Genomic DNA, 27253 nt, shown 5'->3' with positions numbered 1-27253 from the left:
ACAAATGGGAAGTTGAGGCACAGAGAGATTACCTAACTTTCCCAAACTCACACAGCTAGAGGGACCACAAAGCAATTTTGTGTGTAACTTATGACAGATATTAGGCTTAATAAGACATCTTTATATTTAATGCGTTTTTTCTGAATAGAATATTCTTTTACTTGGGCTATATTCATAAGAACTTACCTCCCTCGGGTGTTCGGAAGTTGATGATATTGCTTCTCTTTTCCCCATCACCAAATCTGGTACTAGCTGTTACATAAGCATTATATTCAACATTGTGGTCCAAATCTGAAAACTCTAATGATGTTTCAGTTACATTAACAGTTTTTAATGATGATCTGTCCCTAAAAGGAAAAAAAAAATTATCTGTACAATGGACCTTTAAACATTATATATACATTTTCAGCACAAGTACATTAAAAATAAGCAATATTTATGCATATTTATTAATCCAGACTGATAGAATAAAGATGCTGCTGCTGCTGCTAAGTCGCTTCAGTCATGTCTGACTCTGTGCAACCCCAGAGATGCAGCCCACTAGGCTCCTCTGTCTCTGGGATTCTCCAGGCAAGAACACTGGAGTGGGTTGCCAGTTCCTTCTTCAATGCATGAAAGTGAAAAGTGAAAGTGAATTCGCTCAGTCGTGCCCAACTCTTAGTGACCCCATGGACTGGAGCCTACCAGGTTCCTCCGTCCACGGGATTTTCCAGGCAAGAGTACTTATCCTGAAATGCTGAAAAGAACTGAATTTCAGAATAATTCAATACATAAGCTTCTTTTGCTTTCAAGTATATTCAGCTTAGACTGATTTTAATAGATCTCTAGGAATTTTGTATATTCAAAGTAATTATAGCATCCTTTTCATACCAGTGTTTTAGTGTTCAAATATTTGTTCTTTTCAAGTGTAGGCATAATCTTATTCATACAGCATATTTATCAAATCCATTTTATAAATATTGTATAACAATAACATTGATTTCAGACCCAATTCAAATAAACAAATAAAAAATATCTGAATAGCTATATCTAAAATAATGAGTATGGGTTATTCTTTAATTAGAAGCAAGATTTAAAATAATGGATGTAAAACATAACAAGAAAACAAAAAAGTAGAGCTTCTATCTCTTACTCAGCTAAAATCTTAAATGTATCTCAAATATTACTTTGGTAAAGAAAGTAAATACTGATTCACACTCTTCAAGTAAGTACCAAAGTCCCAGGAGAGGGGGAAATGTCTAAAGAGCATACTGTTGCTAAGCAACATGGTACTACAGTTCATTTCAGATATGTTACTTCAGATTCCATAGAACTGGGTGCAGATTAGAATCTAAGCTAAAGAATACGTATGTAACAGTACTGAAAACTGTGCACTTTAAAAACAAATTCATATTTTTAAGAGCAATACAATTAATTACTAAAGGATTTAGATAAAGAAATATGATTAACATCACAGAAAAGATACATATCTCATGTAATGTAATGTCTTTTTTCTTCTTTAGAAACACATGGCATCCAAGAGGTAAATGGATATTCCCTCTGAACATAAAACTCTTTTGTTTCTCTACCACTAAAATATATGAATCCTGAATCATTAAGTGGAATAAAAGATTTTAAGTGAATTAAGGGTATACACAAAGAGATACATTTCAGCCATAGTTTTACCATTACAAAAGCATCAACTCACTCTAAATACAAGTATGGTTATCTGAAAATAGTTGGAAAGCTTACCATAGTGAGAATTATGGATTCAGAATATGCAACTGGAGACAGGCAGGATTAGCCAGGCTATTCAGTGATTTGAAACAGTTTCATCATCCTTTTCCAGAAGCCATAGGGAGAACTGAGTTCTCTCTTTGACTTTGCTGAGACTACAGAATATCTTTTAAAACTTAATGCTATAGCTGTTAGGCTATTAGTCTGAGAAAGATGCCTTGTTATAGAAACTTTACCCAATTCCAGACTCTTGGATCATTAGAAAATCACGATATAGCTAATCCAGTTCAGATCTCTAAAGCTATGAAATTAGCTAAAGCAACCTAATTGCATTGTCTATTTCAAAAATTTCTCTTCCAGCATATTTTTAATAATATCTGCTGCCCTGTGTGACTATCTTCTTGCACTGATCTTCACAGCAAAACATTTTAGATAAGTATCTGCCTATAATATATAAAGGACTTCCCTGGTGGCTCCATCAGTAAAGAATCCTCCAGCAATGCAGGAGATTTGGGTTTGATCCCTGGGTTGGGGAGATCCCCTGGAGAAAGAAATGGCAACCCATTCCCATATTCTGGCCTGGGAAATCCCATGGGCAGAGGAGTCTGGTGGCCTATGGTCCATGGGGTCTCAAGAGTTGGACACAACTTGGCAACTAAACCACCACAATAAGGAAAACCCAGTTTTGTTCCATAGATAATACAGAATCAAGGCAATTACTTGGAAAATGCAGGTCAAACATAAATTTTGTCTTAAATATCTGGGTATTTCAGCAAAAAGAAGGTAGTCTTTATAAATTATCTGAATAACAAAGTCAATAGTCCATCTCATTTAGCATATACAAATATAGTATACACAACTACTCTAATTTATCTCCAGAGACAAAACCATGCTAACAAAAATGTTTCATGTACTGATAAGTCTTGTCTGTTTGGGGCTTGTTTGTTTCCTTTTGGAGTTAATTGTGGCTGATATTTGAATAACTATGGTAGAAAAATATCTGAGCATAAACTTCAACGGGAGCTTCAACTTCTGATACAAGTTCAGAATGCATCTTAAGTTCATAAGAAATGGCTTGCTATTAAACTGAGAACCAGGAGTAGGAAAAGGAGAGAAAATTGACACTTTCCCCGAGGATCTGACTTCACCCTCTTTGCTCTTAGGCTGTTGCCAGACTGGAGGAAACACACAGAAACCTCTGGGCCGAAGCCTGAGCTCTCTGCTCTCTGAACAGCCATCTCATGGACGATCTTACAGTTCAGAGGGTCACTCCCTCCCATGCATGAGAAACGCAACTTTGATGCTGCTACAATCAGTTTTTTCTCCTGGTTTTAACTGGTTTAGTGTAAAAATCTGTTTTCTTCTTATTAGTTTAAAAATATTTTATTTCCATTTATAAAAGTATGTTTTATATAAGGCTTTCCTGGTGGCTCAGTGGTAAAGAATCTGCCTGCCAATGCAGGAGACGTGGGTTCAATCCCTGGGTTAGGAAGATCCACTGGAGAAGCAAATGTCAGCCCACTCCAGTATACTTTCCTGGGAAATACCATGGACAGAGGAGCCTGATGGGCTATAGTCCATGGGGTTGCAAAGAGTCAATTTGGTGACTAAACAACAGCATTTTATATCTTGACTTTTCACTTATGTTAAGAACAATAATCTACATCATTATTTTTTTCTAAGTTGCTTAATTTGGATATATCATAGTTCTTCAGCCTTCCCTCTATAAGTTAACATTTAGGCTGTTTCTCTCCTTTTTTCTTTAGTTATTACTAACAATGATGCAGCAATCATTATTATCTTTCCATAACAGTACTTTTATTTCTACAGGCTAAATTCCAAATATGTGATTGAACCAGATGGGTTTTTTTTTTTTAATTTTTAATGATAAATCATTATGATTTGGAGTCACAGCAACAAGTGTGCAAACTCACCACTAGTCTGGCTAGTAATCTTAATTTCTGCAAGTTCAATTTACCAGAAACATTTAATTTGAACATCTGTGACCATGAGTGAAAAAGAATTATCTTCTTATTGGTCATTTACAGTCCTAATTTTGGAATAATTTATTTACAATTTCCTTTTATATACTTTTAGTCCCTTAAATGGAAAACAGCATATGTTGAGGAGTTAGGGAGACATTTTTCTTTTAGATAGTGTTCCCAAAGAAGAGATATCTTCATAAGGGGAATCACATATTCCCTATCCTTTCTATATTTAGTAATGGTGTATATACAATCAACATTCAACAAAATTTACTGAGCACCTATTTTATGTCAGGAAAGATGTTAGGTGCAAATGAGAAAGGCACAGGCCCTACCCTCCAAATAGACAAAGCAGTAAATAATTAAACAACAAATTCATTAATAACAATAGTTTTCCCCCTATTAGCTAAAAGCAAAGAAAAAAGAGAAAGGGATGAGTGAAGAAATTAATTGGGAACAAAGAGTAGAAAAGGAGAATAAATCATAGCCTCCAGAGCTGCAGAAAATGTTCACTAGAGAGCGAGTTTGTAAGATTTGAGAGAAGAGGGAGTTGAGTGAGATGGGGAGAGGAAAAGGCCCTTTGACAGAGCAGGTCTAACTCTTAGGTATCCAAAGTCATAAACTGCATGGAGATGGAAGGAACATAAATGGCACACAATACTCAGAAAATCAGCCAAACCTCTCACACAGTGCAGATTATTACACTGAGGGAAAAAAAAAAACAAAAAAAACTCTTGAGAGTGTTGAGTGCTATCGTTTTACTGATTTAATTCTATAAACTAGAAAATAAATTAGAACATTTTTAAAGCCTTTTTGAATGAGAAATCAAAAGACTTTAATGACTGAAATTATTCTGAATAAATATAAAATTATTCTGAATAAATTTATATTCATCTGCACTCATTGGTAACAAGAAAATGTCTTGAGATGAAATTAATGGAGATTTAAGACAAAGTTATTTCCTAGTTAATTTACACTTCTTTTCAAAGGACAGGCCACATTTTAACATCAGGGCATAAAGGAAATTCTAGAGTTTAAGAGCAGTTTCTTTGCTCTGCTTTACCAATTCCTTTGCTCATTTCTTATCACATCAAGACTATGCCAAACAACAATTACCTATGAGAAATCACGAACACCAACACCATATGGAAAGATTTAAACAAAATTTCCTATTTTCCCAACTGTTGTGAAAAACAAATAAGGATATATAGGGAAGATACAAAACACAACATTTGTCCCCAAATATTAACTACTACAGTATCTCTCAAGTCCTTCTCTTTAGCTCTCCAAGATGTTTTGTTCCCCAATCACAAGCTTTCCTAGCTTTGTACATTTCACCAATGTGATGAAAAGAGCCCTGAAGGTATTAAAACTCAAGATCCACACAGGTGAAATAAATGACTAAATGAATTTAAAAGAGAATAAAAGATTGTGGTCAGAAAGACAAACACCGATAGGGTATATTAATGTATATATAAGGAATTTAGAAAGATGTTAATGATGACACTGTATGTTAGACAGCAAGAGAGACACAGATGTAAAGAACAGACTTTCGGACTCTGTGGAAGAAGGTGAGGGTGGGATGACTTGAGAGAGTAGCATTGAAACATGTCTATTACCATATGTGAAACAGATCACCAGTCCAGGTTCCATGCATGAGACAGGGCACTCAAAGCCAGTGCACTGGGACCCGGATGGGGAGGGAGGTGGGAGGGGGTCGAGGATGGGGGACGCGTGTACAACCATGGCTGATTCATGTCAATGTATGGCAAAAACCACCACAATATTGTAAAGTAATTAGCCTCCAATTAAAATAAATAAATTGGGAAAAAAAAAAAAAAGAGTGTGATGGGAACTAAGTTAAACTGCAGAGCAAATGCTCCACCTAAAGACAGCCTTTCTTCAACTCCAGCTGATTTTTTTTCATGAGGAACATGGCAAAAGTATTCTGATTTTTGTAAGAAACAAAGGAAGCTGAAGTTTCACTAGATACCTACTCATTTAAAAATACTACACAATTCTGTTTAGAATTTATTAACAGTTTGTTGGTCCAGCGAAGCACGAGTGGCCTACTGCTAGCCTGCTCGTCACCTTGGTAACCAAGCTTCATCTCATTCATTCATGAAAATGATTAATAAAAAAGAACTAGGACAGAGCTCTTAACATCCCACTAAAAAACTCAAGAAGTCAAATGATCAAAAGCACCCTTGTGCTAACCACTCCTTCCATCTCTGTATCTCCCACCACCCTAATCCAGCTCCACTGTTTCATTTTTACAATGCCACGCATCTACCTCTTGTGCTAACCACTCCTTCCATCTCTGTGTCTCCCACCACCCTAATCCAGCTCCACTGTTTCATTTTTACAATGCCACGCATCTACCTCTTGACACAGCCTACTCACGCTACCTCCACGCCTCCATAGACCCTTCCCACTCTGAGATGTTCCCCTAAACTAATCTGTCTTTACCACCTTCATTTCAAATGTAAGATAAACTCAGGAAATTTGAAATGGCCCCCTTCCCACTCTGATTATTGATCTATATCACACATTGAAACCATTAGGCAGTTTTAATAGAGTGAAAATCTTTCCGAAAACTGGAAGAAATAGGGCTAAACATACCTTTTTAGCGTAACAAAAGCCATTTCCAAAAGTAAGCTTTTATGTTACAGGGGAAATCACCAGTAACATTTAATAAAAATCTACAGTAAAACTGTTTTGACTTCCTTATATATTGCTCAGCAAGTATTTTTAAATTATTTCACATGGGCTTATTTTATCTCTAATTAGTCTACAACCATTTTAAGGTTCTATATATTTTTTATCTCCCCACAGAGTTTAAAAGCCAAGGTCTGTGTATAAGCTAGAATTTTCAACATCATTTACATTCCAGTCTTTTAGCTGTATCTTATGGACCATTCACTTAAAAGTTTTATGAACAAGGAAGAAAACTACTGTTAAAATTTACTGACATTATAGAAATAAAATTGCTAAACAAACCCAAGTTGAATTCAACTATAAAATAAACACGTTGTATAAATCAGTTTACTATAACACCACACTTCAATCCAAAGTATATTAAAAGAATACACTTAGAGGGGTCTCGGAGAAGGCAACGGCACCCCACTCCAGTACTCTTGCCTGGAAAATCCCATGGGTGGTGGAGCCTGGTGGGCTGCAGTCCATGGGGTCGCTAGAGTTGGACACGACTGAGCGACTTCACTTTCTCTTTTCACTTTCATACATTGGAGAAGGAAATGGCAACCCACTCCAGTGTTCTTGCCTGGAGAATCCCAGGGATGGCAGAGCCTGGCGGGCTGCCATCTATGGGGTTGCACAGAGTCGGACACAACTGAAGCGACTTAGCAGCAGCAGCAGCAGCAGAGGGCTCTAGTAGAAATGCGTTTATCTAGTGGTGGCTGCCCTAGGAATGAAAGGACTGTTTCTCATTTGAAAATGTATAAACATAATTTACCAGTATAACTGAGGGAAAAGTGTTACTTAGGTGACAAAAATTATTTTACAAAGCAAACTCTAGAAGAACACATTATTTTTAAATGTAATGTGTTAAAGAAGATTTCTGAACACACCATCTACAAATCAAATATGGCTCACATAGTAGCGGTTATAAAATGATTGCACAATAACCCTCATGAGCTATTTTGTAAAGACATACTCATGACAAAGAAAGAAGTCACCAGTATAACAAATAGAGTAGGTAACCTGCAATTTGCAGACACACTGAAAATAGCAAATATCCAAAGATGATGTTTTTTAATTTTCCAGGCAAGAATACTGGAGCGGGGTGCCATTTTCTACTCTAGGGGATCTTCCCAACCCAGGGGCTGAACTTCTCCTGAGTTTCCTGCATTGGCAGGTGGATTCTTTACCACCAGCGCCGCCTGGGAAGCCCTAGTGTTGGAGCAAGTTCCCAGTTATCCAGGCTAAAGCCTCTTAGGGCGTTCAGCCTCTTCCTGTTTTCTTCCATAATCACTTGTCAGATTCTGTAATGGTCTCTGAGTGCTGTCATTAGAGATTTCTGTGAAGCATCAATCTCCGCATTTGTATTAGCGCTTTTCAACATTGTCCTAAACCAGGCTTTCACCTGCTCATGTGGGGACTATATCACTGCCTTCCAATTGGCTCCTCAGTCTTCATCATATGCTTCAACACAAAAATCTACTTGAACATTCTTCATAACTCATGAGATGGAACAGCTTGCTTCCTTCAGAAAGATGTTGTTTTTTAAAAAGAATTTGGCAGTTAGTGAAAGAACGAAAATAATGGAAATTGAGTATTGTGAGAGAAATGTGAACCCCTGAAACAGGAACTCTGCTAATAAAAATAGAGACCACTTACACAGTGCTTTAAGAGAACCCCACAGATAACTTAGTGGCAGAGTCACCATTCGGACCTATGTCTCTCCACTCAGAATGTGCTGCATGGTATCATGATACATGCCTCCTATTCTCCCCAATTAAACTGATATGGCAAGAGTTCCAAAAAACCATTAAAGAAAGAAACTGAAGTCGTTCAGTCATGTCTGATTCTTTGCAAAACCATGGTCTGTTGCCTACCAGGCTCCTCCATCCATGGGATTTTTCAGCCAAGAATACTGGAGTGGGTTGCCATTTCCTTCTCCAAGGGATCTTCCCAACCCAGAGATAGGAACCCGGGTCTCCCACACTGCAGGCAGACGCTTTACTGTCTGAGCCATCACGTAAGCCCCCCAAAACCATTACTGATTAGTAATAGTGATAAAAAAGGACCCTGGATCATGATATCCCTTTTAACTACAGAGGCTAAAGCTTCCAGCTTAGGTAAGAAGATGCTGGAAATTTAAAAATATCTCTTATATACTTCATTACCATTTATATCTGTCAGTCTATTACAGATGATATTCTTAAACATGTTAAGATGTTTTTCCTTTTTTGTTGTTTCTTTATAAGACCTAACTCTGGTCAACAGAAGGTGTCCACTGTTTGGAAAAGCATCACTGCTTTTATGCCGGAAATGAAAAGATAGTAAGTCTCTACTAAATTTTTAACTCTTAAAATATACTCTGCATTCAGTCATCCATTCAGCAGATGATTTAGTTTCAATTATGAGCCAGGTAGTTTCCTGTTCCAACACAGCGATGAACAAACCAGATCTTGGAGCAGATAGGATCTTCATCTCTCTGCCTCTTCTTTCACACTCGCCTCCTCCCTATGTGTGGTGTGTGAGAGAGAGAGAAAGAGAAATATAGCCAAGTTCTATTGAGGAAAAAGCGTTTCCTATGTTCTCTTTCCACAGTAAGAGTCAGTCCAGCACGAATATAGGCCATAAAGTTTTATAATAATTCATGGTGTAGAAAGGAAGAATTACATGCAAAAAGAAAGCTTTCAGCAGTCAAAAAGAAAAAGTTTTGCACTACTAAGAAAAGGTGAGAAAAAGAACAGGACAAAGCTGTCCTGGGATCTTAAGTTGAAGGTGAAAGTGAAAATGTTAGTTGCTATAGTCGTGTCTGACTCTGTGACTCCATGGGCTATAGCCTGCCAGGCTCCTCTGTGCATGGGGATTTTCCAGGCAAGTATACTGGAGTGGGTAGCCATTCCATTCTCCAGGGGATCCTCCTGACCCAAGATTGAACGTGGACCTCCTGCATTGCAGGCAGCTTCTTTACTACCTGAGCCACCAGGGAAGATAAGCTGAGGGTAGGTGGTGAAGACAAATGAATAGTTTGTGAAGGAAGTGCCAGCATAGAGCTTCTCCTTCTTAGGATAGAGAGGAAAATGGTAAACCTCTTAGAAAATCTGTCTTCAGTATGGCATTACTCATGTCTAGTTAAGTAGTTAGGTCCAGTGATTATCAATACTTATGTCTGGTAAGATCTAAGGGCTCTTCCAGCAGACCACTGGAGCTAAGGAAAGGTGCAGAAGCCACCTTCCAGTCCTGCACACTACAGATCCGTTCAGAGAAAACAACAGAGAGCATATAGCTACCTGAGCCTTGAGACAGACATGCTAAGAGATCCAGAGTACTAGAATAAATCTGAGGTTGGATCAAGGCTAAAACAGAAAATAAAAACCTTGAAACTGGAAGCTATGATGGCGGGGGTGGGGGGGGCGGGAGGGGGTGTGGGGGTGTGGGGGGGTGGGTGTGAGGGGGTGGGTGTGGGTCCCAGAATGGTTCCCAACAGTCAAATGAGATGAGTCACGATATCCCAAACTTGAGATCCCCTCATGCTACTTTCCGCGGTCTCTCCTATACCTACAGTCCATTTTAGGAAGTGAGACAGAAATGGGACACCGCCTGAAAGAAGAGAGAAAAAAGGACTGCGGGGGAGTTGAACTCACACAGCATGATCACTATACAGAGTAATGATACCGTTTATCAGAGTAGGACCGGAAACCCAACCAGAAAAGTCTTGATTCTCATTAACTTTTTTCACTGTCAATTTTTTTTCTAACTCAGCAAAACAGTGTCATAAATCTCTGAGTCATTACCTTTGATTCAAAAATCCAGAAGTCATCATTGATTCCATTGATTTCTCTTTCTTTTCATTCCCACAGCCAATCAATCCATCACTGGGTCCAAGCAACTTTTCTTCCTAAGTGTAATAAAAAGCTGCCACTTCTCTCCTCCATCCCAGGATCATCTATAGCCCAGATTACTAAAATAAGCTCCCACCTAATATTCCTGCTAGCATTTTCCCCCCTACAATTCTTTCTGCATAAAGTACCCAAAGTGCTTGAATAATGCTTTAATAACTGTACTTTAATAATTCCCATTACAACTGAAATGAAAACAAATCCTTATGATGGCTTAGCTCCTGACCTTTGCCAGCCTCCTACTCTCCAGTATAACTCTCCTCTGTCTCTCCATCTGTGGCAACACTCACCTTTTCTATGGTTTTCAAAACATATGTGTTTCCTCACAGAGCCTATGCACTTGATATTCCTTCCTCCTGCAGATCCAGACCTGACAAGAAGCTCCTTCTTGTTCAGATCACAAGTAAAGGCCATCTATTCTTTTGGCCTTTTCTTTGGCCATATATTCTTTTAGAAGCATCCTATCAAAAGTAACCCTCTTTCCCCTGATTCCTTCTCTTTTGTTTATTTATGGGTATATAACCCAATTATCTCTTTAGAATGTAAGCTCCTTGAGGGCAGGGGTCTTATGTGTGTCTTGTTCACAGGTACATAGCTCCTCTATCAATGTTACTGAATGAAGAAATGAAACCCTGAACTGATAAATGGAGTCGGGTAATAGAGGGGAATGGTTACCTTGTCTCACTGCTCTCCTCCCATTATCATCCCTCATGCCACTCCTAATTTTGCCAAAGCAAAAGGACTTGGAATCAGGCAATGAAGAATACAGGAAGGGTAATCCTAAGGAGCAGTATGCAAAGGGTTTAAAGAGGGACTGGGGTGGGGGGAAGTCTTCATTTAGGAAAGAGAAGAGTAGACTTCTTAAAAACATCATACATAGCCTTTCACTCAATGCCGGACCTTCTGAGTAAGAAATATAAAAGAAATGTCTATATAAAGCATTATGTAAATTGCATTTTCAAAGTTGAAATATTTAACACATTAGGAAATATGTTATATCACTTGTGAATCCTTATACCAGGATTTATAGTCGATCAAAGTGAGGCTTCTAATCTATTGAGTTTCCATGAAGCAATATATTAATACCATGTTGTTAATCAATGAGAAGCACTATAGGATTATGTCTTTTTTCACAACTGACTCATAAATAGGCAAGTAGGATAAAGGTGATCAGTAAAAAATAAATACACTGCTTACATTTCAATGGACAATTGACCTTAAATAATAGAGTTCTGGAGAAATATCTTTTAGTTAAATTTTAGTTTAAAATATTCTGCTCAAGGAAACTTAAAAGGAGAGTGGCATAGAGAATACTGGAGTAATATTCTAAAAGCTTTTCACATATAATTATAGTTGGAGTCACATGAGCAGTCCATGATGCTGAAGAGCAGGATTCTAATGTAATTATACATAATACATTTATTTTGTTTTGATTACAAAATTCACATTATTTGACTATGCTTGGACCTCCACCTAATATGGGAAAAAGTTGTTTCTTAATAAAAGCATATAAACTAGCCTATTAATAATCAGATTTCTAATGTAGCTTCACAATCTGAAATTTTAAAACTGCATTCCTATTATGTTACAGATTAATACTTGTTCTCAGAACTATTTCCAGAAAAGAAAAAAAATTCTTACCAGACATAAACTGTGTAATAGAGGATAATTCCATTTGGCTCCAGGGGTGGTTGCCATGACAACTTCACCATGACACCAGACAACTGTTTTACAGAGAAGTCTTGTGGGGGAGAATCAGGAGCTGAAAAGTTAGGGTATAAGATAATGTATTAATATTTTATTAAACATACATAAGCAGCAGCTAAAATAGAAATGCACAGAATTTTTATTTTGAACTTTCTGGTAAATGAATTGGGTACAGGGCCTTTCTCCATGGGCTGGAGAGGCTGTTTACTTTCAAAATGAGATGATAAAAGATTTTGCATGGTGGTGTTAGAACATCTGTTTCTGTGATTCAATGGAAAAAAATATTTCATGAGAAAAAAAGAACAAGGGTTATGACACTGTGATTCACCTACCATTCAAGGACATCTTGGTAAATTATCATCCTCTAATAAAAATAAAACTACTGGGGTGAGTAAATATACAATAAAAGAGCTCCCAAAACAATAAAAAGAACCGGGGGAAAAAATCACACATCCAAGAAGTGGTAAAGTGATAAGCATAGCATTGTGAAAGCAACTGACCGACCTCACAATGAAAACTATACTCCTCAATTTCATGTGTGTCATTAAACTGCAAAATAGCATCAAAATGTGTTCACTAAATCTTCAAAATTGAATGGTTGACAAAGGAAATGCCAATGTAGCACATAAACAAGTATATAGACATTTTAGGGTCTATTTCTAATTGTGCTATCATAGTGTAAGGATTCAAATATTTCAGCCATTCTGCATTTAAAAAATACATTAAACACTAAAAAATACTGTAAACTAATTATCAAGTATATATTTCAACTTAGATAAAACATTTAGAATGCAAGTTCTCAGTTGCTACATAATAGCAGAGTAATATTTTAAAATATTAACATTTTTTTCATGTAAAGGGGTATAAATTATTACAATTTTGATCACTGTTTTAGTTATACATGGAAACTGAACTCACACCTAGTAGAAATTCTGAGGATTAGTTCAGATTTCTTTAAACAGTTTTAATTTATAGATTAGTATTGTGCAGAACACTTTTTTCCAGTGATTTGAAGATGCTGCTTGAATTATTATATTTTCCTTCTAACTTTTGGGATAATCGCAACTATAGTGCATGTGTACACATACATGTGTGTTTTGATATTGTTTGATATTGTTATTCTGATAATAACAATTCTTCAAAAAAGAGTTTATTGAGCAGAGAAAAGCTTTATGAAATAAGTTCCACAAAATAACAGTAGCAGCTGTATTTATATTTTCCGTTGATATTCTCACTGGCACCACAATAAAGATGCTATCAAACCTGATTATCACAGAATCCATATATCACATTGGAGGTGTTTGTTTCCCAAGATATGAATTACCTCTAACTGAGGAAATTCTTTCATTTGTGAAAACAAAAAACTGTGATATTTTTCTAAATATCACTGCAAAACTTTTGTTTATTATTGGGAAAAAAGAATTTTAATCAAAACTAGCACTTATACAGAACACTGTATGTTGTAACTAAGCATTTCTCTTTGATAATATGCTTTATGCTTTAAGATGTTTAAGTGGAATATCAGCTCTTGGTGTTTTATATTTAATCTTCCATATATTCTTGAGTAGTTTCTTTTTTATGTCAAACTTTTTATTACTAAAAAAGTGTGATTAAATGCCTTTTTAAGTAAAATACTGCATATCTACTATATCAGACAAAGTTTTAACCATTTTAACATTTGTCAAAATTACTTTTACACTCTTCAGAAATAGCTCAGTTGGTGAAGAATCTGCCTGCAATGCAGGAGACCCCGGTTCAATTCCTGGGTTGGGAAGATCTGCTGGAGAAGGGATAGGCTATCCACTCCAGTATTCTTGGGCTTCCCTTGTGGCTCAGCTGTTAAAGAATCTGCCTGCAATGTGGGAGACCTGGGTTCAAACACTGGGTTAGGAAGATTTCCTGGAAAAGGGACAGGCTACCCACTCCAGTATTCTGGTCTGGAGAATACCATGGAAAGTTGGACACAACTGAGTGACTTTCACTTTCACTTCAGAACTGCAATTTTAAAAAATGAAATTGGAAAAACTAGAATAAATAAATGCAATGTCTTTTGCAATCTATCCAACTCATCATGACAGAGATATGAGTATAGATAAGAAGGGTCTTCATAAGGCTTTTACTTTCTCTGCTTGGCATGATCATTCCTATCCCTAACCCTCCCTCTACTCATCTTGCTTCAGGTCAGAGCTTAAACATAACTTAATCTGCTACATTTTCCTGGACACTCAGAGTAGCTAAAATTCTTATTTTTGTCCTGATGAACACTTCTACCAGTAATTATAATTATCAAAATTATTTGTCTACATATTTGTCAAATTTAGATCTCTTCTAAAGAAGATAAGGAGTTCCTAATACCCAACAAAAAGCAAAACTTCTGAGGCCTTTATCCATTTTAGGTTTGCTGTAATTTTTCTATAAGGGGGTTTTGTTCTTTACCCTGTTTGTTAGCAACTATGTCAATGACTGAGCCAAGGACTTAGATGGATGTTTACCATAACTTCATATTTTGAATAGCCCAGGTATAATTTGAAACTATTGACATGAGCAGTAATAAACTCTGACTGCTCAAAATAATAACATATGTTGTCTACTGGTCTAGGTTCCTTCAGAAACAACCTCAAATTCTTACTACATGGGCTATTTAGATTAGAAATTAAGAAGTGGGTACTCTATCTAGTAGGGCATTGCTAAAATGATCTAGTACATCTTTCTGAGACATTATCTAAGACAGAAGACGATCTAACCTTCTACCCTAGCCTTTAACCACTGTCCCACAGGGAAAATTCATTTATTTGGTAAATTTTCACTTTGAGAGCAAGAAAAATCTAATTATGAAAAAATGAAAATTTGGACAGGTAAGTTCTGCTGAAGAAACAAGCATAGGAAGCAGAGGCAATAACTAAGGAAGACTAACCCATGAGAAGACAGAAACTGGGGCGCCTGGTGAATGACTGTAATCTGAACATCCATAAAGCACAGTTCAATGGGAAGATGGGGAAAGCTTGAGAGGGTGAAAAAAGATATTCTACGAACACATGTTACATCCAGAACTCCTCCTCCTGGCAATGGGACTGACTTTTGCAGAAGAAGAAGAATATTCTCAAAATATACAATGTAGAAAACATAAAAGGCAACTCCAAATCCAAAATGCATCTCTCAAAAGTAATTTTCTTTTTAGCATGATAATATGCCTACAACTTGGTGAAGTAGCATTGTAAAGTGGTCTCAATAGTAAAGTTGGTTTTATCCAAGTGAGGAAAGGTGAGCTTAAAAGTTGAAAATGAAGGCTATTAACATTCAGGAATAGCATCTTGGCAAATTATGGAGAGAAGTCTGGTAAATAGCCTGAACTCATTAGCAAGCTAATCTTAATAACATAAAAAAATGCTACAGGCCCTTCCTGATCCCAACACCTTGTTTCGGATTCATTGACTTATTGTGTGGTGAGCAGAACGAGCTTGGACTCTGTAAAGGTCTCCCTGGGCATGAAATGACACATGTATGTAATATACCTGGCTCAGGATGAAGGTTATGAGTTCTGTTCTCCTGGGATGTTTTTGCTTTTAAAAGCAACAGATTAAAAAGCAACTTAAGGAGAGAACAAGATGGCGGAGGAGTAGGTGGACGTGGAGTACAACTCTCTCCATGGATACATCAGGAACACACGGTCAGACACAGAAGTCCATGTAGAACACCAGCAGAGAGCGGACAGGAGTACCCGACCAGTGGAAAAAAACATATAGAACCATGCAAAACTTGGTAGGGAGAAGGAACTAGGGGGAAAAGCAGGAGTGTGAGAAGGACTGGATCTGCCCTCAGCTGGTGGGGGAACTGAAGCCAGGGTCCAATCCCCACAGCAGGACAATTGTCTGAGTCAGAGGAGAAACATTTAAGGCTGAGAGTGAAACAGCTGATCTGTGGCAGCCATACACCCCTTATAGGAATGCTGGTCTCCTGGAAGGCACAGCGGCTGGGAGTTGGAGTTTAGGGACTGTGGAGCAATCCCAGGACGAGGGCTGCTGTTGACTGCAGAGAGACGGATCGAGGGGATGTGAGGGAGAAGACCGTGGTGGGAAATGTCTGTGGAGGAAAGCCAGGCAGCTTTGGAAGCAAAGCAATACTGCTGAGTCACATGTAGGAGGTGGAGTCATCACCATGGCCTCTCCCCCCACACAACAGCATCAGCAGCTGAACAATAGAGAGGCTGGCCCATCAAACGCCTGATCCCCTGAACTATGGAGTAGGACCCCACCAAGTGTGCTCCTTTAAGTGCCTGATGCACTGATCTACAGAGTAGGACCCCAGCCAGGGGGGCCTCTCTATGTGCCCGGCACGTCTAACAACAGAGAAGGACCCCAGGCAAGGGAACCCTCCAAGTGCCTGAACAGGTGGAGGTACGGAGAAACACTGACCAAAGAGGCCTTCTGATCACCGGCTACAAGAAGCTTGAAAAAAGATGCTGACAGGGCCATAACTCCTGCAGCAGAGGCAGTCTGTGTCCCTGCACACGTGGCATCACCTGGGTCCCTGCAAGCCAAGCAGCTGCACCACCTTCACACTCAACTCTCACTTGGGCAAAGCTGCCACAGGCAAAAAAAGAGTCTTGCCTCTATGCACACAGGGTTGCTTCATTCATGTCCGACGCTTTGCAACACTGTAGGCTGTGGCCTGCCAGGCTCTTCTGTCAGAGAGGGGGTTCTCCAGGCAGGAATACTGGAGCGTATTGGCCAATACTGGTTGCCATACCCTTCTAGAGCACTGTATTCCCTGCTGCCTTAGCCGCCAACCCCCTGAGTATCTGGTGCTGCCAGAGCCCCTGCGACCCAAGCAGCTGCACCACCTCCACACCTGGCCCTCACGGGGCAAACCCAAGCTCTCCAGGAAAGCCTCAGGAGCTAAACCCTTGTAGACGACCCACATGTAGAGGTGGAAATAAAACCACAATTGAAACCCAGGGGCAGTGTGGCTAAGGAAGAAGACCCAAAACGTTCCCAACAGCTATACAAGGTGCAGACTAAATCCACATGGTCAACTGGCAAACTCTGTGTCTACGGAATATATAAAAGGTCACTGAGAGCTCCCACAAAAGAAAACACGCTAGCTCTGATAGCTGTGGACACTGGAGGCAAGAACACACAGAAGTCGGACCAGATTAGAATCTGAGCTGCCCCCATAGCAGGTCCAGAGATCAGCACAGTATTGGAGGGCATCCTAGGGAGGTAAGATGAACTGTGACTCCCAGCGAGGTGAAGGACTCTGACAGCAGTGACTCAAGAAAAGCATTTATTATTCTTATGTTTTGACTTGTTCTGTAGATTCTTTTGGAATTTTTCTTTTTTTTTTCCTCCCCCCTCCCCGTTGTAGTTGTTGATTTTATTGGCAATATGAAATCTAATTAAGCTTTTGAGCTTTTTTTTTTCTTCTCAGACACATTTTTTAGTTGTTATAAACCTCTGCCCCTACATTGGGCTTTTGCAGTTCTGTGGAATTTTTTTCTCTTTTTTAATTTTAATTTTTAATTTTTTAAACCTATTTTATTTTTTCTACATTTATTCCTTTGTTTGCTTTTTCTACTGTTCTTTTCCCCTTGCAGTTAATCTTTAATGTATACAAATCTTTATCTATCTCTATTTAACTTTTCATATCTATTCTTTCTTTCCTTTCCTCTCATATTTGTTAGTTTTATTTTCATTGCTTTATTCCTCAATTGGCACCTTGCTTTAGTTTTGTTTTCCAGTTTGTGCTTCAGTTAGTTTTGTTCTGGTAGATATAACTTTTGCTTTCATTTGTTCGCCAGGTCAATCTATTGTACTTTATTTTTGTTGGACTGTTTTGATTTTGCTTATGGGTATATATGTATATGTGTATATTCAGTCACACTTCTTATTGTTGTTATAAACTTCTGCCTCCACGTTGGACTTTTGCAGTTCTATGGAATTTTTCTTTTTTCTTTCTTCTTCTTTTTTATAATTTTAATTTTTAATTTTTTAAACCTATTATATTTTTTCTACATTTATTTCTTTGTTTGCCTTTCCTACTGCTCTTTTCCCCTTGCAGTTAATCTTTAATGTATATAAATCTTCTTTATGTCCCTCTATTTAACTTTGCATATCTATTCTTTCTTTTCTTTCTTTCCTTTCCTCTCAACATATTTGTTAGTTTTGTTTTCATTGCTTTATTCCCCACTTGACACCTTGCTTTAGTTTTGTTTTCCAGTTTGTGCTTTAGTTAGTTTTGTTCTTAACAGGTAAATATAATTTTTTATTTCCTTTGTTCGCTGGGTCAATCTACTATTTGACTTGGGTTTATGTGTATATTCCATTATTTTAAGTATTATTTGGCTGATTTTGTAACTGTCATTTTCCTGGGGTTCACTTTGGTTTCTCATTTTTGGATATTTGTTTTAATCTCACTTAATGCCATAACAAACCACTTGTGGGATCTTCGTTCCTGACCAGAGATCAAGCCCTGAGCCTTTGGAGTGGGAGCACTGACTCCAAGACCCTAGACTACCAGAGAACTAACCCTGCTGCTGCTGCTGCTGCTGCTAAGTTGCTTCAGTCGTGTCCGACTCTGTGTGACCCCATAGACAGCAGCCCACCAGGCTCCCCCGTCCCTGGGATTTTCCAGGCAAGAACACTGGAGTGGGTTGCCATTTCCTTCAATGCATGCAAGTGAAAAGTGAAAGTGAAGTCGCTCAGTCGTGTCCAACTCTTAGCAACCCCATGGACTGCAGCCCACCAGGGTCCTCCGTCCATGGGATTTTCCAGGCAAGAGTACTGGAGTGGGGTGCCATTGCCTTCTCTGGAACTAACCCTAAGGAGTATCAAATAGTGAGAACTCACACAAAGGAAACCACTTGAATACAAGACCCGGCATTACCCAACCACCAGTAGCACCCTGTGCAGGGCACCTCATCTAAAGGACAAACAAAACAAAAATACAAACCCAATCATTAGAAGACAGGATTACCACCTCACTCAGCCTTGCCCACCAGAGGAAAAACAAACAAACAAACAAAATCTCAGCACAAATCTCACCCTACACAAACCACTGGACCAACCTTGGGAGGGCAGAAACCAAAAGGAAGAAAGAAGTCAACCTTGAAGACTGGGAAAAGGAGACCTCAAACACAAAAAGTTAAAAAAAAATAATGAAAAGGCAGAGAAATACTACACAAATGAAGGAACAAACTAGAAACACAGAAGTCCAAATAAAGAGGAAATAGACAAACTACCTGAAAAAGAATTCAGAATAATTATAGTAAGATGATCAAAAACTCTGAAAATAAAATGTGGAAAATGCAAGAATCAATTAACAAAGACCTAGAAGAATTAAAGAATAAACATACAGAGACAAACAACACAATTACTGAAATTAAAAATACTCTAGAAGGAATCAACAGCAGAATATCTGAAGCAGAAGAACGAATCAGTGAACTGGAAGATAAAATGTTGGAAATAACTTCTAAAGAGCAGGACAAAGTAAAAAGAATGAAAAGGACTGAGGATAGCCCAGAGACCTCTGGGAGTATATCAAATGCACCAACTTTCAAACTACAGGGGTCCCAGAAGAAGAGAAAAAGAAAGGATATGGAAAAATTTTGAAGAGATTATAGTTGAAAGTTTCCTCAACATGGAAAAGGAAATAGTCACTCAAGTCCAAGAGGCACATACAGGATAAACCCAAGGAGAAACACGCCAAGACACATACTAATCAAACTAACAAAGACTAAATACAAAGAAAGAATATTAAAAGCAGCAAGGGAGAAGCAACAAGTAACATACAAAGGAAACCCAATATGCTTAACAGCTGATCTTTCAGCAGAAACTCTGCAGGCCAGAAGGGAATAGCAGGATATATTTAGAGTACTGAAAGGGAAAAATCTACCCAGCAAGGATCTCATTCAAAATTGATGGAAATATAAAAAGCTTTTCAGACAAGCAAGAGAATTCACTACCACCAAACCAGGTTTACAACAAATGTTAAAGGGACCTATATAGTCAAGAAGTACAAGAGAAGAAAAAAGATCTACAAAATCAACTCCAAACAAGAAAATGGCAATAGGAACATATATATCAATAATTACTTTAAATGTAAATGGATTAATGCTCCAACAAAAAGACACAGACTGGCTGAATGGATTCAAAAACAAGACCCATATATATGAACTGTCTACAAGAAACCCACTTCAGACCTAAAGACACATAGAGACTGAAAGTGAGAGGATGGAAAAATATATTCCATGCAAATGGGAAGCAAAAGAAAGCTGGAGTAGCAATCCTCATATCAGACAAAATAGATCTTAAAATAAAGAATATTACAAGAGATAAGGAAGGACACTACATAATGATCAAGGGATCAGTCCAAGAGGAAGACATAAAAATTGTAAATATCTATGCACCCAATACAGAAGCACCTCAATACATAAGACAAACTCTGACAGACATAAAAGGAGAAATTGACAGCAACACAATGATAGTAGGAGACTTAAACACCCCACTCACACCAATGGACAGATCATCAAAACAGAAAGTTAATAAGGAAACACAAGTCTTAAATGATACATTAGATGAGATGGATCTGATTGATATCTTCAGGGCATTCCATCCAAATGCAGAAGAATACACCTTCTCAAGTGCACATGGACTATTCCCCAAGATAGACCACATCTTGGGTCATAAATCAAACCTCAATAAATTTAAGAAAATTGAAATCGTTATTTAAGAAAATTGAAATCGTTATCAAGCATCTTCTCCAACCACAACGCTATGAGACTAGATATCAATTACAAGAAAAAAAGTGTAAGAAACACAAACACGTGGAGATTAAACAAGACATTTCAACACATAATCACCAACAGGTTACTGAAGAAATCAAAAAATTTCTAGAAACAAATGACGATGAAAACATGACAACTCAAAACCTATGGGATGCAGCAAAAGCAGTTCTAAGAGGATGTTTATAGCAATACAATCCCACCTCAAGAAACAAGAAAAACATCGAACAGACAACCTAACTTTACAGCTAAAACAACCGGAAAAAGAAGAACCACAACAAAAATTTAATAGGAGGAAAGAGAAATTTATTTCTGAGCAGAAATAAATGAAAATGAAATGAAAGAAACAATAGTAAAGATAAATAAAAATAAGGTTAATTAGGTCCCATTTGTTTATTTTTGCTTTTATTTCCAATATTCTGGGAGGTGGGTCATAGAGGATCCTGCTGTGATGTATGTCGGAGAGTGTTTTGCCTATGTTCTCCTCTAGGAGTTTTATAGTTTCTGGTCTTACGTTTAGATCTTTAATCCATTTTGAGTTTATTTTTGTGTATGGTGTTAGAAAGTGGTCCAGTTTCATTCTTTTACAAGTGGTTGACCAGATTTCCCAGCACCACTTGTTAAAGAGATTGTCTTTAATCCATTGTATATTCTTGCCTCCTTTGTCGAAGATAAGGTGTCCATATGTGCGTGGATTTATCTCTGGGCTTTCTATTTTATTCCATTGATCAATATTTCTGTCTTTGTGCCAGTACCATACTGTCTTGATAACTGTGGCTTTGTAGTAGAGCCTGAAGTCAGGTAAGTTGATTCCTCCAGTTCCATTCTTCTTTCTCAAGATCGCTTTGGCTATTCGAGGTTTTTTGTATTTCCATACAAATTGTGAAATTATTTGTTCTAGCTCTGTGAAGAATACTGTTGGTAGCTTGATAGGGATTGCGTTGAATCTATAAATTGCTTTGGGTAGTATACTCATTTTCACTATATTGATTCTTCCAATCCATGAACATGGTATATTTCTCCATCTATTAGTGTCCTCTTTGATTTCTTTCACCAGTGTTTAAAAGCTGGTTCTTTGAAAAGATAAACAAAATTGACAAACCTCTAGCCAGACTCATCAAGAAAAAAGAGAGAAGAATCAACAAAATTAGAAATGAAAAAGAAGAGGTTACCACAGACAACGCAGAAATACAAAGGATTATAAGAGACTATTATGAACATCTATAAGGCAATAAAATGGATAACCTGGAAGAAATGGACAGATTCTTAGAAAAGTTCAATATTCCAAGATTGAACCAGGAAGAAGAAATTATGAGCAATCCAATTACAAGCACTGAAATTGAAGCTGTGATCCAAAATCTCTGAAAAAACAAGCCCAGGACCAGATGGCTTAACAGGAGACTTCTATCAAACATTCAGAGAAGAGCTAATGCCTATCCTTTTAAAACTCTCTCAAAAAATAGCAGAGGGAGCAACACTACCAAATTCATTCTACAAGGCCACCATCACCCTGATACCAAACCCAGACAAAGACAACACAAAAAAAGAAAACTACAGGTCAATATCACTGATGAACATAGATGCAAAAATCCTCAACAAAATTTTAGCAAAGAGAATTCAGCAACACATCAAAAAGCTCATACACCATGATCAAGTTGGGTTTATTTCAGGGATGCAAGAATTCTTCAATATATGCAAATCAATGTGATACACCATATTAACAAATTGAAAGAGAAAAATCATATAGTAATCTCAATAGATGCAGAAAAAGTCTTTGACAAAATTCAGCACTCATTTATTATTAAAACTCTTCAAAAATGTGCATAGAAGGAACCTACCTCAACATAGTAAAGGCCATAAATGATAAGCCTACAGCAAGCATTATTCTCAATGGCGAAAAACCAAAAGCATTCCCTCTAAGATCAGGAACAAGACAAGGGTGTCCGCTTGCACCACTATTATTCAACATAGTTTTGGAAGTCCTAGCTACAGCACTCAGAAAAGAAAAAGAAATAAAAAGAATCCAGATCGGAAAAGAAGAAGTACAGCTCTCACTGTTTGCAGATGACATGATACTATACATAGAAAACCCTAAAGATAGTATTAGAAAATTACTAGAGCTATTCATTGAATTTGGCAAAGTTGCAGGATACAAAATCAATACACAGAAATCGCTTGCATTTCGATACACTAACATTGAAAAATAAGGCAGAGAAATTAAGGAATCAAGAACCTTCACCATTGCAACAAGAAGAATTAAATATGTAGGAATAAACTTACCTAAGGAGAAAAAAGAAATGTACACAGAAAATTATAAGACACTAATGAAAGAAACCAAAGATGATGTAAACAGATGGAGAGATATTCCATGTTCCTGGGTAGGAAGAATCAATACTGTGAAAATAACTACACTACCAAACACAATCTACAGATTCAATGCAATCCCTATCAAATTACCAATGGCATTTTTCATAGAACTAGAACAAAAATTTTCACAATTCATATGGAAACACAAAAGACCCCAAATAGCCAAAGCAGTCTTGAGAAAGAAGAATCAAGCTGAGGTAATCAACCTTCCTGACTTCAGGTTATACTACAAAGCTACAGTCATGAAGACAGTGCGGCACTGATACAAAAACAGAAATACAGACCAATGGAACAAGATAGAAAGCCCAGAAATAAACCCATGACCTATGGGTACCTTATTTTTGACAAAGGGGGCAAGAATATACAATGTGGCAAAGACAGCCTCTTCGATAAATGATGCTGGGAAAACTGGACAGTTACATGTAAAAGAATGAAATAGAACACTTCCTAACACCATACACAAAGATAAACTCAAAATAGATGAAAAACCTAAATGTAAGACCAGAAACTATAAAACTCTTAGAGGAAAACATAAGCAGAACACTCAACAACATAAATCAAAGCAAGATCCTCTATATACCTGTGGCAGATTCATTTCGATATTTGGCAAAATTAATACAATATTGTAAAGTCTAAAAATAAAATAAAAAAAAAAAAAAACAAAAACAAAAGTAAACAAGTGAGACCTGATAAAAAGGAAACTATAAGCAAGGTGAAAAGACAACCCTAAGCATAGGAGAAAATAACAGCAAATGAAACAGCTGACAAAGGATTAATTTCCAAAATATACAAGCAGCTCATACAACTCAATGCCAGAAAAACAACCAACCCAATCAAAAAGTGGGGGAAAGACCTAAACAGACTTTTCTCCAAAGAAAACATATGAAACAAACACACAAACATGGCTAACAAACACATGAAAAGATACTTAGCACCACTCATTATTAGAGAAATGCAAATCAAAACTACAAACTACAAAATCAACTCACACTGGTCAGAATGGCCATTATCAAAAAGTCTACAAACAATAAATGCTGGAGAGGGTGTGGAGAAAAGGGAACGCTCTTGCACTGCTGGTGGGAATGTAAATTGATACAGCCAGTATGGAAGATGGTACAAGGTTCCTTTAAAAACTAGGAATAAAACCACCATATGACCCAGCAATCCCATTCCTGGGCATACACCCTGAGGAAACCAAAACTGAGAAAGACACAAGTATCCCATTGTTCCTTGCAGCACTATTTACAATAACTAGAACATGGAGGCAGCCTAGATTTCCATCGACAGATGACTGGATAAAGAAGTTGTGGTATATATTATTCAGCCATAAAAAGGAATGCATTTGAGTTAGTTCTGATGAAGTGGATGAACCTAGAACCTATTATACAGAGAGAAATGAGTCAGATAGAGAAAGGTAAATATTCTAACACGTATATATGGAATTTAGAAGAATGGTACTGACGAACTTATTTACAGGGCAGCAATGGAGAAACAGACAGAGAATAGACTTATGGCCATGGGGAGAGGGGAGCAGAGGGTGGGATGTATGGAGAGAGTAACACGGAAACTTACGTTACCACATGTAAAATAGATAGCCAACGGGAGTTGGCTGTATGGCTCAGGAAACTCAAAGGGGCTCTGTATCAACCTAGAGGGTGGGATGGGGATGGAGATGGGAGGGAGGTTCAAAAGGGAGGGGATATCTGTATACTTATGGCTGATTCATGTTGAGGTTTGACAGAAAACGACAACATTCTGTAAAGCAATTATCCTGCAATAAAAAATAAATTTTAAAAATGCTGAAGGTTGACATAACAGAATCTACTACAAAACTTATTAAATGTCTATTCTTATGAATGTTAAAAGTGAAAAACGTGGTCATAACATACCCAGATTGATGTTCAAGCTATGTGCACCAAAAATTTTAGCCTTAAAAATTCCCATGGGAAAAAAATTACTGATTTTTTCACAGAGTATGAATGAGTTAAGAATAAAAAAATGCATTTTACACCTGATGTTACTGAACATAAATATGACTTTGCAAGCTTCTTTTAAACCATGACAATGAAATATCAATATAAAGCTGATGCAGCACATAAATTGGAGAAGGAAATGGCAACCCACTCCAGTGTTCTTGCCTGGAGAATCCCAGGGATGGCGGAGCCTGGTGGGCTGCCGTCTATGGGGTCGCACAGAGTCGGACACGACTGAAGCGACTTAGCAGGAGTAGCAGCACATACATGCTACTCAAGGCAAGGAGAATTCTTATACTATATCTTCATTTTATATACATGTTTTTTGAAACGTGACAGATTAAAAATTTATCAAGTCTTCACTGCTATATTTACCATCTTCTTCAGTAAGCACATTTATGGGTGCACTCCGAATTCCTTCACCTTTGAGGGTACTAGCTGACACCTCAATTGTATACTGCGTGTACTTCTTCAGTCCTAAATAGAAATAAGATAGATAAGACTTACAAAATAACCTTTAATTATATGCAGGAAAAAAAACTATGAAATGTTTCTTCACAACCTTCCAAAAGTAAAAACTAAGTGAAAATGTAGTTCTTGGAACAGTAACTCCTATTATGAAGACAGAACAATGTAGAAAAATGTGGAAAAGAACTGAGTCTTCTTTCACGTGATCTGCAATAAACTCCTACCTTATTGAACCAAAGAGCCGGAACTGTCACACTCTGTATAAAACTAACTACACTTCTCACTTACAACAACAAGCTGATGATTTGTGGTCACTCGGTCAAAACAAACATAAATATCCAACATTATATTTTTTTACCTTTAATATTCTGGACCAAAGAAGTTGTATTTATCGTTCTTTCCTCATTTCCATTACTTTTCATTAGATAAATCGTATATTTTTGTATAATTCCATTGGGACTACTTGGAGGGAAGAATGACAGCTCAATCTCTCCAGAGGAAATATTTCTGTAAGTAATATTTTCTGGTGCACTATCAGGCACTAAAAAAAAAAAATTATATATACAGCATAAACAATTCTATGCTAATAATGTATTCTGCTGATGTTTTCACCCCAAAGGTCTAGGATACACACACATATACACACTTGTCAAGTCACTTCAGTCATGTCTTACTCTTTGTGGCCCAGGGACTGTAGCCCACCAGGCTCCTCTGTCCAAGGGGATACTCCAGGCAAGAATACTAGAGCTGGTAGCCATGCCCTCCTCCAGGGGATCTTCCCAACCCAGGGATCGAACCTGCATCTCCTGTGGCTCCTGCATTTCAGGGGGATTCTTACCACTGACCCAGCAGGAAAGCCCCCCCCACCCACCCCCACACACATCAGAAGTTTCACTAGAATGCAATTATAATAAATATCCTAAATGTAGAAAAATATGGGTATATTATAGCACTTGCAACTGTGCAAGAAAATTTTCATCTTAAAGAAAATTCATACTACAACTCTACAGAATAAAGTTTATTGAATGTTGCTGCTGCTGCTGCTGCTGCTAAGTCGCTTCAGTTGTGTCCGACTCTATGCAACTCCATAGACGGCAGCCCACCAGGCTCCCCCGTCCCTGGGATTCTCCAGGCAAGAACACTGGAGTGGGTTGCCATTTCCTCCTCCAGTGCATGAAAGTGAAAAGTGAAAGTGAAGTCGCTCAGCCGTGTCCGACTCTTAGCGACCCCATGGACTGCAGCCTACCAGGCTCCTCTGTCCATGGGGTTTTCCAGGCAAGAGTACTGGAGTGGGTTGCCATTGCTTTCTCGTATTTTTTATCAAAATACTTGAGACTATACTAAACTGTCTTACTGAGCAGAACATGCAGATACAGTGGTCCCATGGTACATGCAGGGAAATGGTTCCAGGGCCCCCATGCCCCCACCCCTTTCATGGATACCAAGCTCCAAGGATGCTCAAGTCCCTTATATATAATTGCACAGTATTTGCATAGAACCTAACAACATCCTCCTGTATACTTTAAATCGTCTCTAGATTATTTATAATACCTAATACAATGGATTAGGTAAATAATTGTAAATACAATGGAAATGCTATGTAAATAGTTGCCTGCCAGCATGCAGGAAATTTAAGTTTTGCTTTTTAGAACATTTTTTCTGCAA

General features: G+C 37.7%; 1 protein-coding gene across 3 annotated transcripts in view; it reads right to left on the bottom strand.

Moving 5' to 3' along the window:
- The window catches only part of PTPRQ (protein tyrosine phosphatase receptor type Q), a 231550-nt gene that overhangs the window by 157929 nt on the left and 46368 nt on the right, over positions 1 to 27253 (bottom strand). For all 3 annotated transcript variants that reach the window (XM_059886458.1, XM_059886459.1, NM_001192555.2), the window contains exons 15-18: positions 25947 to 26129; positions 25496 to 25597; positions 11936 to 12056; positions 187 to 347 (exon numbers count right to left, since the gene is read on the bottom strand). In XM_059886458.1, coding sequence (XP_059742441.1) covers positions 187 to 347; positions 11936 to 12056; positions 25496 to 25597; positions 25947 to 26129 — 567 coding nt within the window. The remainder of the gene's footprint in view (positions 1 to 186; positions 348 to 11935; positions 12057 to 25495; positions 25598 to 25946; positions 26130 to 27253) is intronic.

This window comes from Bos taurus, chromosome 5 (genome assembly GCF_002263795.3).
Source record: "Bos taurus isolate L1 Dominette 01449 registration number 42190680 breed Hereford chromosome 5, ARS-UCD2.0, whole genome shotgun sequence".
NCBI classification, from domain to species: domain Eukaryota; kingdom Metazoa; phylum Chordata; class Mammalia; order Artiodactyla; family Bovidae; genus Bos; species Bos taurus.
The sequence above is the reverse complement of the archived record's forward strand: the minus strand, read 5'-3'. Positions and strand labels throughout refer to the sequence as shown.